Source organism: Hyperolius riggenbachi, chromosome 9 (assembly GCF_040937935.1).
Source record: "Hyperolius riggenbachi isolate aHypRig1 chromosome 9, aHypRig1.pri, whole genome shotgun sequence".
Classification (NCBI taxonomy): Eukaryota; Metazoa; Chordata; class Amphibia; order Anura; family Hyperoliidae; genus Hyperolius; species Hyperolius riggenbachi.
This window is the reverse complement of record NC_090654.1, coordinates 189,760,788-189,774,793: the sequence shown is the minus strand read 5'-3', so window position 1 is coordinate 189,774,793 and position 14,006 is coordinate 189,760,788. Positions and strand designations below refer to the sequence as shown.

Genomic DNA, 14,006 nt, shown 5'->3' with positions numbered 1-14,006 from the left:
TCGCCGCACAAAGCGATTTTGTGAGCGTTTTGCGTATTTTCTATACCTTCCATTGTAGCAACATCACCCTAAAAATGGTACAGGCAGCGCTTTGCTGAGCGGATCGGAAAATAACCGCTCAGATGTGAACACTCTCATAGGGAAGCATAGCACAAACGTTTGTAGGGCAATTTTTATTGCTGGCGCTTAAAAAAAACGCAAAACGCCCTAGGTGTGAACAAAACCCTGAGGGATTGTTGGGATATGGAAAGTTTGATGTCTGCACTCCACTAATTAACACTTCTAGCTCAAGTTATTTAATGCATATGAAGCAGAGTCCTCAAGCCTGTAAATAGCATTCATAAGTTATTTTGTTCCATTGTTCTTGACTGCTCTATCAGCAGAAGCTTTGGGTGTAGCCATAGGCGCCATAATAAATTGTGGCTATACTGTGAAATTTGGGTGCCTGCACCGCCCAAACTATAGCGGGCATCCACAATATATCAGCAGTGGCGGGCAGCCAAATTTCACAGTATAATACAATAACATTTTTTCTATAGCGCTTTTCTCCCATAGGACTCAAAGCGCTTAGGCTCTCTCAGATTCAGTAATTGGTAGTAGGATGAAGTATTCACACAACAAAAAATATAATTCTGCAAATGCCAAACTGAACAGGTGGGTTTTCAGTCTGGATTTAAACACGGCCAGGGATGGAGCTGTCCTGATCTGTTGAGGTAGGGAGTTCCAAAACGTAGGGGCAGCATTACAGAAGGCTCTGGAACCAAAAGTTTCCAAGTGGACTCTGGGTATGACTAGATTATTAGAACCTGTGGATCTGAGAATGCAGGGATTGCTATGCAGCTGCAACATATCTTTCATGTAGCCAGGGCCCAGATTATTCAGGGATTTAAATGTCAGTAGGCCGATCTTGAATAGGAACCTCCATTCTATAGACAAGACAAGACAAGACAAATAACATTTATATTGCGCTTTTCTCCTTGCGGACTCAAAGCGCCAGAGCTGCAGCCACTAGGGCGCGCTCTTTTGGCAGTAGCAGTGTAAGGGAGACTTGCCAAAGGTCTCCTACTGAATTAGTGCTGGCTTACTGAACAGGCAGAGCCGAGATTCGAACCCAGGTCTCCTGTGTCAGAGGCAGAACCCTTAACCATTACACTATCAGCCAACTGCTATAGGTAGCCAGTGAAGGGAGTGCAGGACTGGCGTTATGTGGCAGTGACAGGGTTGGTTGGCAGCAGTATTCTGTATCAGCTGTAAGCGGTGCAAGACCTTTTTTGGAAGGGCAGTGTAGAGAGCATTACAGTAGTCCAGTCAAGATGTGATGAAGGCATGGACTAAGGTTGGCAGATCTTCTGGGGGGGATGAGGTGCTTGATTTTTGCAATGTTCTTCAGGTGAAAATAGGATGATTTCAGCACAGCAGAGATTTGAGTTCTGAAGTTTAAATTCCCATCAATTAGAACTCCCAGGCTACGCACATGATCAGAGCTGCGTAGATCCGTGCCTCCTATTCTCAGTGATGAAGACTGCAAGTTAAGTTGTTTTGTTATCATGCTCTGCCCTCCAATCAGAAGGACTTCAGTTTTGTCTGCATTTAGTTTCAGCCAGTTGTCATTCATCCATTGCTGTAGTTCACGTAAGCAGGCGTTTATAGTTAGAGTTGGGTCTGCCACACCAGGCTTGAAGGAAAGATATAGTATAGCCCCCATTCTCCATCCAGTGCAATCAAAACTTAAGATTTTGAGTCAGAAATTGATCAAATTGAACATTTAGGATAATTGCACACATGGTGCAAGTGTTCTGCGGAAGGAGAGCTCGCCACAGGACAATTGCACCGCACCAAGGGGTTGATTCATGAAAGTGCGGTGCTCCAGCAGCACGAGTTAGAAAACGTGCACGCGGTCAAGCTGTGTAGTGTGCGTTCCTTACTTACGCGGGTTGTTTACTAGGTTACGCACACTTCTGTAACTTCCGCATGCTGTGAAATATTTCGGCTGCTATACTTCGCTAGCACGGCCACCACTATGCTAATTAATGTTGTAGCGGCCGTGCTAGTGAAGTGTTGCGATACTTCACAGGCTGCGTAATCTAGTAAACAGTGCACATAACTAAGGAAAGCACACGACGCAGCACAACTGCGCATAGCGTGCATTGTGCGTGCCCATTGTTTTTTCACTCGCGCAGCTCAAGCAGTGCACTTTCATGAATCAACCTGCATTTCATGTATAATATGTATAATCATGTATAGTAGACGCTGTGACAGAATGCCTAATAGGTAATTTGCGCTCTGTGACGTGCTCCCTGTTGGACAGGAAGTACGTTACTGGTTTTACAATTTTCTGCACATGCGCATCGCACTGCCATTACTGCAATGCAATCGTGCACCAAGCATTGTCACTCAGCAATGCACTGCAGAGTCTGCGTTTCCTGACCGTGGTTCAAACCACTTCTGTCATGTCACATTGTGTCGCACCGCAGGTACTGTGGCCATTAGGGACTTATGGCCTCTGCGGTGGGGCAGAGTACTGGAATGCAATACCCTAGTGTGAAAGCAGTTTTAAAGGCATATATTTAAATCTGGAATGTAAAGGAATAGATTCCAGTCTGAAAGTGATCAAATCTGCAAGGTTTCGAATGGGAAAATCGATGTGTGGGGAACCTTTGTTGAAAATGAGTCTACATGAGAGTACAGCAAGTATAAAAAGGTCTCAGGGAAAGGAGAGGCTCCACTAAGACGGAGAGACAGAGAGAGCTGTATAAACCCAAAAGAGCTTCTAACATCTTACCACACTATCCAAAATAAAAATGATTATTTTCTGGTGTTGGTCTTACGACGGTCCACAGTGGCATGTTCTGTATTCCTCTCACTTGAGCTCGCTCCCTCAGTGTATATACGGGCTAGTTTTGGTACCATTGCTTTGCAAAGGTCACCCTGAGTAGTAGCTCCACAGGGGGGCACCCTGAGACAGATAATGCACAGCTCTGAGGCTTGAGAGAAGCACAGACTGCAAACACTGAAGCAAATCCCCAGATGCAGACGTTCATTTGCATTTGTACGTGTAATCGAGCCGTTCTTCTCCCATTTGCACGTTTTGCTGTGCAGCATTTACATTCTTATACAGATTTCCTTGTACTTGGGATCAGCAGCTTGCCAGCCTGATAGGAAGGCATCTGTAGTGTCTAATGCAATTGTCTGTGCGTATTGCAAAAGCTGACAGTTTAATTAAAACTCATCAGTCACTTGGAGTGACAAATCTGCTCCTAACTGCATAATGCACAGGAAATGGGTTTGTCAGCTTGTAGTGAACCTATAGGGTTGTAAGCATTTTTTCTGTAAACCTCTCCTACTAACCTCCTAAAGAATGCTAGTTCTCTGTCTGTATTGGTGACCCAATAACTTCAATTTGTTTTTAATCACTCAACTGAAGAGGATATGCAGGTCAGGTGTTTCTTGACTTTCCTGGCCTGCATTCTTGTTCCAGGTAGGTGACTCAGAAACAAATACAGCCAGAAAATCAGCATTATTACCAAGTAACTAGCTAGGGGTGGGCTGCAGCATCGCAGGTGAGGGTGGTCTGGGGGATTTGGAACACATTGGATAAAAATTGCTGTGGCAGTCTTGCCGATAAAGGGGGTGGAGTTTCAGAACCTATGGTTTACGTCTGAGCTGGTGAATTACTGCCACCGACACCGGCCAATCCTAGCAGCTATAACACAGGTCTCTCCACATTATTAAAGCACAAGCATCTTCCTCCTTTAAAGCACAGTTGTCCAAATCTAGTCCTCAAGGGCCGTATCCATGCAATTACTTGGGTACGGCAACAGTCCATACATTTGTTGGGCCATAGCTTAGCTCATTCCAATTTTTACCTGTTATTTAGCGGTATACTCAAAATGGACAGCTTTAAGGGGAAGTTTGTTTGGTGTCACTGACAGTGTAAAAGGGCCCTAATAGCGGTCTCAAGTTCTTCACACCCACACCAGCACATGTCTGACAGGTTCCCTAGAGGCCCCCACTGCTGCCTATGACTTTGTGTAACTTATCTTTTAGCTGAACTTCAGGGCAGTTAAAGTAATATGATTTCCTTTTTTTATATCAGCAGATTGGACAGTAGAACATCCGACTGCCATACCTCCGCCTCTTACACTACCCAACAACTTCAGTCCTAAAAAGAAGGAAACTGCAAGAGACCCTGCAACCCATGGTAAGATTTCTGGACGCAGATTTATTACAGTATTTGCCAGAGCTTTCATGTGTTATTGTAGGAATGTCACTGATCAACATGTGGGACACTCTCACCCAAAATATTTTGAACCCCTTTGTTGCCACTTAATATATAATATATATATATATATATATATATATATATATATATATATATATATTCTCACATGAATAAATTGCTAATTGCACACTTGTAAAGATAAATCTATTTTTTTTAAAGCATTTATTTTTTAGTTTCAAATGCCCAATCACATTTGCAACGTCAAAAGCGTGTATTTGGCCTGTGTGCTGCCGTGAAGAGTATACCTCATCAGTGGCAGTCAAAGGATTAATCAGACCTCCAGTTTTTGTTTTTTTTATATTACTTGTGAAAGTCTGCATAGCAACCAAAAGGTGGCAAGGCTGTGTGTTACGCCTCAGCAGGAAATGAGGAAGCCCTGCTAAGTCCCCGTTTGCCAGGCTTTCTGTTTTGGCATCAGAACCACACCCCCTTTTAATCCTACTATAACTCCTCCTACTCCTTGTTATGCCTTCTCCCATCCCATCAGTTTTTCTAAATGTTTCCTGCATGATGCACATTTTGTTGAAATTTGAATGCACTTGGAATAGGGCAAATCCAAATTGCACGTTTATACATCTCCTAGTTGTGCACTATCAGTGCAAATTGACGTCTACATAAATGGCCATTCTGTCCAAGTACACACGTGCCATGGGGGCATGCGTGTGCGTAAACATGCCCGCACCTTTTAACCCTTCAGCCTATGGCCTGAAGTGGTTAGTTAGCCCAGTTAAAGGCTGGATTCACAGTGGTGCGTTGCATATTGCATGTGATAAAATGTGTGTAAACTGTAATGGAGGTTGGATGTAGACGTTAATTCAGAGCCTGCATGCAATGAGTTAGAATAATGCGTTCCTTTACAACGCAAAGATGTGAACAGGCCCATAGAACTGTATGGGCAGTGAGTTGACATGCAGCATTATTCTTCAACGCAACTAAACAATGAGATGCAAATAAATTCGCTGTGCACGCACATTTCATGTAAATAATATGCAGCTTGAAACTGGACCAATCAGAATAACTTGGTGTCAATTGTTGTTGGTTCAAGTTTAAAGAAAACCTGAACTGAAGATTAAAAGTCAAAATAAGCATACACAAGTCATACTTACCTTCCATGTAGTCTACTCCTCAGTGTCTTTCTCCTGTCCCGCGTCCTGTTTGTTCACTGTGATCAAGGGAATTTTCCGTCCTCCATTTTGAAAATGGCCATTACCCATAACAGCTTTCTGGTCAGCACACAGTTAAACTGTAACATCGCCCACTTGAGCCATAGGGAAACATGGACATTACCTGGTACATCAGTTTTCCTCTCAGCTATAACTGACAGCCACTGATATTTTACTGACAGCGACTGATATATTTCAGATCTGACCAAATATTGTCATAACTGGAAGGGATTATTGTCAGAAGAAAATGGTGAGCTTCTGAGAGGAACTGATGGCAAGATAACTATGTAATGTTCATTTGAAGTTACCTCATGTGTTTATTTTAAATACTTGTACTCAGTACAGGTTCTCTTTAAGCTGCATAACGTTTACATGACATTTGAATGCAAGAAGAAATTATTTGCATCATATTGACCATCCCTACATCATCCCAACGTACAAATGGAAACAAAATGTTCAGCTGCTCGGAAAATTCCAATCTCACTGATATCTCTGCTCACTGCAGAAAACTTGTGTTATCTAGAAAAGTCAGTTTAAACATAAAACACATTTTCTCTGTATTCCTGAAATACAGATAATGGTGATTAGGTAACACATGTAACTCATGCTTGCAAACTGTGACAATTTTACCAATACAAAATACATTATTAAGTTTTATGTAACCCTTTTTTTTTCCTCCCTAGCTAAACCATTCTTCACTAGAAATCCGTCTGAACTAAAAGGAAAATTTATAAACACAAAACTGAGGAAAAGCACCCGAGGTTTTGGCTTCACTGTGGTTGGTGGAGATGAACCAGATGAGTTTTTGCAGATAAAGAGTTTAGTTCTTGATGGACCTGCTGCTCTGGATGGAAAAATGGAAACAGGTAACGTAACCCTAGCCAATATAAGTGTAATGTGCAAAGCTAAACTTCATGCCCAGCAAAGAGTGTAGCAGTATGCTAGCCTCGAATTTTCTCTTTCTTCCACCGCGGGGGGGGGGGGGGGGGTTCGGGCGTGCGCGCGAGAGAGAGATGGTTAAGGTTAGCCATCAGGGAGGGAGGGTTAAGGTTATCCATTGGTGTGGGATTTGCGGCAGGACAGTTTAGGTTAGCCATGTGGGGGGAAGGGTTAAGGTTACACTTTAATAGTAGAATATCAGTAAATCTACCCATTTTTACGACCCTAATTTCCGGGCACCCAATGTCCGTTCCTATTTTCTTGGCAGAAAAGGAGATCTGCAGACCATCCAAACTCCTCCCCTACTCAATCATCACTAGTTTGAAGACACCAGGGAGGGACTTGGAGGGGGCATCAGTTTTTCACCTTTGAGCACAGAGCCAACCCTGTGCACCTACACAGGAGAGAGCAGAGATGGGGGGTGGGGTCAGTCTCCTGGCAGCTCCATATTTTGTGCACAGATCTCTGGGTCATGTGAATGACACTAAACATTATTTTTAAGGAATAGGTGAGTCAAATATAGAAATGTTATGGGTAATGGCATAGTCCCCTACTCATGTTTACTGACATAGAAATAGCCAGGAAAATGAACTGGGACTATAACCATATTTCCAAACAATGAGTCAGTTTGTCATTAGAAACACATACAAGAGTTTCTAAAGCTTCTGAAGTAGTTTTGAAACCATAGGAAATATTTTGTTAAGCCCAGTGACTCGCTCTAAATATCTGACTTCATAGCTACCTTAGGGCCGGTTCAGACGAACGTCCCGCAGCATCTCGTCCAAATTTGCCAGCGATCAGCACTTTGCTTCCCCACAGGAGGGCACAGAGGCATGTCGGCAAATGGTTGCTTCCAGGGTTGCCTCAAACAAAGGGAAATATAGGGATGAATATAAACTATATAACTTTTTCCTTAAATGTGAAGACTTTCATTTTGACTTCAGGTTTTGGCCCGGTTCACATTTGGGTTTTTTTCCGGAACGTATACTGTACAAATGGAATGGATGTGAATGGATTCAATGTCAACCTATGGATCCATTCACATGCGTCCGTTGGTACAGATACGTTCCGGACAGGAGCTGTCTGATTAAAATGAGCATTCTGTATGTTCTGACTGCAATTCTGGTGACATCAAACCATTTACTTTACTCCTGCTACTGGTAGGCTTCATCACATGACCAGTTCTTAAAGTGAACCATCAGCCGAACGATTGTTTGTACACGCCCGATTTGATGTCCCAACGACCGGTCGTTTGGGAAAAATCAGACGAGTGTATGTACCTTTAGAGAAAACACCTGCCCTGCTCTGTTTCATTCTTCACTGCTCAGCCTGCTTGTTAGCATCCCTGATAAAATCCCTGACTGAGCATTCAGTCTGGCTTTGCTCAGCAATCATTATAGCTGAGTCATTATAGAAGAGCCAGAAGGGGGGCAGGCTTGGGCTTGAAAAGACATCAGAGAAGACAGACTCGGCTATAATGATTCCTGAGCAAAGCCAGACTGAATGCTCAGTCGGGGATTTTATCAGGGCTGATAACAAGCAGGCTGAGCAGTGAAGAATGAAACAGAGAGCAGGGTAGGTGTTTTCTATAATGTTCCCACTGATGTATATGGTAAAATACATGAGGGTGCTTCGTCTCTGGTTCATTTGAAGTTTAAGCTCCCTATAGGAGGTCTACATTCTCGGATGTTTATTTAAGATAAGAACGGGATCTGTTTTTAATCAAAATAATGCCTTTTACTAATACTAAAGGACACCTTATTTATTCATGGAGAAAGCAGTTTGAGCTGTAGGTACAGGCTGTGCAAGCTGATCTGCACATTAAGAGTACAGTTTGGGCTGCAGAGAGCTAGATCATTATTTGTTGCTTTTCATCAGAAGAAAAATATATGCTTACTCTGACATTTAACAAAGCCACTACTTTCAGACAGCAGCTCAGAAAATACAATAGCGTACTCTATAATCATGCATCAGTAACCCGTACTTTAAGTCATCCATTGAAGGTTTTTTCCATATGATAAAGGCCACTGCAGGCAATTTTTACAATCTTCAAACAATTGTTAAAGTCAGGAAAGGAATGCAACCAGAGAGTCTACGGATTGACATTTTCAGAAAATGAAGTTGTTTCCTATAGATGATTGTGGTAATCAGCGATGATTAAAACTGATCTGTATACGTGTTCGGCAAAGCTTGTGCTAGGTGACCTGTATAGACAAAATTGTCAATTTGTCAAGTTGTGAAGTTTGGTTTGTCTGGGGGTGCGTATTTCGTTTATGGTGATGTTGGTCATATGACAGAGCTCTAGTTGCCTGTGTCACATGAAGGTTCTGTCCGCTAGTTTTACTCTGTACTACACTGCACTCATTTCAAGATGATAGTGGGAGGACATCGGCATTGACCAGGCTAGAATCCATAGAAAAGATGCTGTTCCAACGGTTAAAGGTGTAGTGTTTGACATGACTTTCCAGACTAATATCAATACTAGGAATCGGGTTCCAAAAATCGGTGATAAGCTATTGAGTCATCCAATTAGGAAGGAGTCTAGGAATAGGAAACCGAATGGAATAGATGTCTCTACCAACAGTTTAATGCACAGTAATAACAATTTGATGTACAGTATTTTACTTAATACTAGTGGAGCTCATAAATTGATATTTATGGGCTGCTGGTTAAACTTCCCATGTTGAAATCTATTATCCTACTTTAAAGGAATTCCCCACCCACCACCATTTGTCTTCATAGGGAAGATGAGTACCGGTATATGCATCTACCTCTCTTTAGGAGTTAATGGACAATTATTTAAGTAGACCATCTAGAAGCTGCTAACTGGAAGTGTAGATAACAATGGCATCTGCTCTTGCTATTGCCCACTCATGCTATCAAATGTCACAAGTGCTGGTGGGAAGAGTTCTTTTTAAAGTAACCCTGAAGAAATGTATTTACATTTATTTATTTTCTGTTGATGACTTACAGGACGAACATTTACTACATATTCATCTTTTTCTTCCATAGGTGATGTCATTGTGAGTGTGAATGAAACCTGCGTGCTCGGATATACACATGCTCAAGTTGTAAAGATCTTCCAGTCAATACCTATTGGTGAAAGTGTTGACCTTGAACTGTGTCGAGGTTACCCGCTTCCTTTTGATCCTGATGATCCCAACACAAGTCTAGTGACATCGGTGGCCATTCTGGACAAGGACCCCATCATTGTCAATGGACAAGAGACTTATGATTCACCGTCCAGCAACAGTAGTAAAACCAAGAAGGCCAACACCTTAAAAGAGCAGAGGCCTAGCAGCCCTGCGGACATATCTACAAACGGTTCCCATGGTTACCCTAATGACACTGTCTCTTTGGCCTCTTCTATAGCAACACAACCTGAACTCATCACAGTGCACATAGTGAAAGGACCAATGGGGTTTGGCTTCACCATTGCCGACAGTCCCGGCGGTGGTGGACAGAGAGTGAAACAGATTGTAGACAGTCCCCGGTGCCGTGGCCTAAAAGAAGGAGATCTTATTGTTGAGGTGAACAAGAAGAATGTGCAGACTCTTACTCATAATCAAGTTGTGGATTTACTCATTGAATGTCCAAAAGGAAGTGAGGTCACATTGCTGGTTCAAAGAGGAGGTACGTTTTTATAAATAATTTTCGGTGGGGACTTTGTGTTTGTCATGTTGTTGACTATTTACATGGTCTACGTTTATGTATGTATCTACAACTAAAATGGTTTTCTACTTGTTTAGAGAATACCTCCTTCATGTACTATATCATATTTTCTAAGTTATATTCGATAACTGTTTCAGTTTACTTTAAATTCCTTTGCTTTGCTTATAATCGGCTTAAACTTTTAAATACAGTCTTGGCAGCCCCTTAATCGCTCTCCATCATTGCAGGAGTTTTGGTTAATTCATGCACTTAGTTGTCTTCAACCCAGCTGTCCCAATGGCCTCAATTCACTAAGCAGTTTAGACTAGTCTACTGATGGTTTTAAGCCCCATCTACACCATACAATTTTTTTGTTCGATTTATTGATTCAATTCAATCCAACATGTACGATTGGGATTCGATTTAATTTGCCATTGTTTTGCAATGGCAAATTTAATTGAGTCGAATCAAATCCCGATCGGACTAGTTGGATTGAAGCGAATCGGACAAAAAATTGTATGGTGTAGATGGGGCTTAAGTCTACTGATGGTTTGGTGCAAACCAGCAATCAATTGCATCAAAAGTGAATTCACTAATAATTAACAAATATTTTAGACCTGTTTTTTAGATCTGGTCTAAAACAGTCTGTGATTAGGTCTAATTACCGTACGAGATCTAAAGATACAAGTAGCTATGACTGCCATCCTTTTCCTCTGGATACAATTAAACTACTGCATAATTAACTTCCATCCTCACCTCTAAAATGCCTCACAGAAGTACTTTACCGACAGGAATCAGCTGTTTTAATCTCTGTTAGAAAAAGTGGGCGTGGGTACTCCTTGTTTGCCTTTGTGAATTCTGTAATTACTGAGTGTTTTAGACCAGGTCTAAAAACAGGTCTAAAACATTCCGTAATTTATCAGTGAATTCCCATTTGATGTGTATGATTTACACCAAACCATCAGTAGACTAAAACCATCAGTAGACTAGTCTAAACTGCTTTGTGAATTGAGGAAAATGTCACAAAATTTCAAGCAGTTTGTTCTAGAACGATCCACCACTACTGTTGTCTTTTAAACTGTCAGTTGTCTGACTAGAGTTAAACCTTCTTGAAATGCTTCCCTTAGTAACCAAGCAACTTGGGGAATATCAAAAACCGGTCCATCCAGCAACTTATCAAGTCAAATATTTACTACATACAGAAAATAGCTGTGTCTGTCAATTCTAATAAAGCAGAAGCACTAATTCATTGTAATAGATAAATGGAAGAGCTGTGGTGCTTATTCTTATCTGCATTAGAGATGCATCAAAAATCTACATTTTATATATTTTAAGAAAATGGACAGCATGGAATCCCCCCTCCCAACCCCGTTTTCTCTAAAACTGTCTTTTCCCCATTTCACACTGTTCTCTTTAACGCCCAGCAAATGTAGTGGATAAAGCAATTATGGGGGCTTTGCCGTTAAGGTTAGTGCTCTTGAGTTAAATGCAATTTGCAAAACAGTTTGGGCTAAAATATGAAGAACCACCCGAAGTTCAAGGAAATTCTTGCAAGACTACCAGAGGTACCGTATTTTTCGGACTAGAGGACAAAAACCAAGGGAAAAAATAATTTACTAGACCTGTTGTGTCCGTAGTGCAGGGGCGTCTTATGGACCTTCTCCCCCCAATTATTATGTGCCCCTTTGTGCCTTCCTTGAACCTCCTGTGTCCTCCTAGGTCCCCTGGTGTCTCTGTGTCCTCTTTCCCCCTTCCTCTGTCCCTCTGTTCCTGTCCTCCATCCCCCTATGTCCTGTTTCCTCTGTGTCTTCTACTCCTGTGTATTGCCTGCGTCCTCTGTGTCCTCTATCCCTCATGTCCCTTCTACCCTCACCATGTCCTCTAGTGTGTTAAGTAAATACTTGCAGTCTTGCATCTCTATCCCTTTGTCCTCTATCCTTCATCTCATTTCTATCCCCATGTCCCCTTCCTCTATCCCCATGTCCACCCTCATGTCCACCAGTGAGTTAGATGCATACTGTACTGGTAGCTGGGTATCTCAATCCCTGTATTCCCCTGTGTCCTCCATGTCCCCTGTCACTCATCTGCTGGGCATATTAATCCCTCAGTTTCTGTGTCCCCATCTTTTATTCCCCTTCTATTGCTGATGTCCTCCTCCTTTCCCTGTGCCAGCCAGTGCATTTTAATACATATTTGTAGCTGTTCCGAGTCCTTCGTGTCCCCCATCTTTTATTTCCCTTCTATTGCCGGCCAATGTCCTCCTTCGCCATTCCATGTGTCAGCCAGCGTACCAGATTCAAACTGGCAGCTGCACAGCTCCCTCCATTTAAAAGTCACAGCACAGCTTTGCTGATCTATCGGCGGGACAACAGCTCCATCAGTGGGGCCAATCAGTACACTCCCTGCTACTGAGCAGTGGCGTAGCTAAGGAGCTGTGGGCCCTGGTGCAGGTTTTACATGGGGCCCCCCCAAGAACTTTATACATAGCAATTGATACACCGCACCAAAACTTGCCAAGGACAACCACAGTGTCAGAGGTGCAAGAAGGGGATTGGGAACAGTGTGTTAAGGATTACTACTATTCAAACCATCTATAGAAGTGATTATTACCAGCACATGACCAATAGAGAGCTAATACTGTGATAGAGGGTGGACCCTTCGGGGCCCCTCTGGCCCAAGGGCCCCGGTGCGGTCGCTACCTCTGCACCCCCTATTGCTACGCCCCTGCTACTGAGGGAGTGCAGTGATTGGCCCCAATAATGGGCTGTGCTCCCGCCCTTGGGACTATCAGGTGCCGCTTTGAATGGAGCAGTAAACCTCAGTAAATGGAGCAGATTGGCTCATAGCTCGGCAAAGCTGTGGCGTTAATGTCGGGAACTGTGCGGCTGCTAGTTTGTGTCTAAAATGCTGGCGAACACGGGGATGGAGGAGGACATCGCGACCATTGAATAAGCAATGGGGGGCACAGAGGACACGGCAACATAGCTCAGCTATAAGTATGTACTCAAACACTGGACGACACGGACGGATTAGGAGGACATCGGGGATAGAAGGGAGAGGCTAGATAGGGGGCATACAGGACACTGGAACACAGATATTGAGCTGTGGGGCTGTATGTACGGTATCTGAGACTGAGACGCAGACTGAGACGCAAGTCTGAAAATGTAGTATTCGGACTATAAGATGCAGTGACTTCTCTCCCCCACTTTTGGAGGAGAAAAATTGCGTCTTATAGTCCGAAAAATACGGTATTCTTGCTCATCCCTGTGTCTTAGGAACTGCTAAACGGCAGGATGACAGCCTGGCAGTATGATCAGTGTGCTAGCCACTGGTAGAAGCTGGAAAATTAAATGTTAAATTACACCTTTTATTGACTAACTGAATAATTAAAGGGTTTTTTTGACAGCTCGTGTCTTTGTCAGTCAAGGTGCAATATATTTAGCTAGCTAATAAAAGGTATTGTTTAACTCGATGTTTTCCTAAAATATCAGTCTGACAGCTATTAAAGGGAATTAAAATGTCAGCCCCTGTAGTCCTCACACTATAAAATGTTTATTGTGGGAGGAAATGATCAGTATTGCAGTAATAGACGTTGTCTGGAGGGTTGAGTCCCTCGCTGGCTTCTCGTATTTCTTGATGACTTCAGCAATAAGCTACATTTCTTATGTCTATTGCTACAAAATAGATTTCATAACCTATCAATTCTATTGTCCATATACAGCTTGAGAGTATATGGGTAGCATCCAAATAGATTTGTACATCTGCAACCCCCCCCCCCCCCAAGATAAACAGCGCCTGTCTGAAAATATTAATGTAATCCAAATACCTCTTAATCCTAGAATAGTGGTCACAAAACCGCTTCCTAGTTTTGAAAGTAGTGTGCAATGTTTTTGACGAATGTCCCCACTGTAATAATAATAATTCTAACATTTGTATAGCGCTTTTCTCCTGCCAGACTCAAAGCGCTTGAG

At 42.6% G+C, this 14,006-nt stretch overlaps 1 protein-coding gene across 17 annotated transcripts in view; it reads left to right on the top strand.

The window, feature by feature from the left end:
- MAGI1 (membrane associated guanylate kinase, WW and PDZ domain containing 1) overlaps nt 1-14,006 on the top strand; it is an 869,123-nt gene that overhangs the window by 722,729 nt on the left and 132,388 nt on the right. For 15 of the 17 annotated variants that reach the window (XM_068253813.1, XM_068253811.1, XM_068253807.1 and 12 more), the window contains 3 exons: nt 4,097-4,201; nt 6,129-6,311; nt 9,397-10,017. In XM_068253813.1, coding sequence (XP_068109914.1) covers nt 4,097-4,201; nt 6,129-6,311; nt 9,397-10,017 — 909 coding nt within the window. The remainder of the gene's footprint in view (nt 1-4,096; nt 4,202-6,128; nt 6,312-9,396; nt 10,018-14,006) is intronic. The other 2 variants (XM_068253812.1, XM_068253808.1) reach the window with 1 other exon arrangement.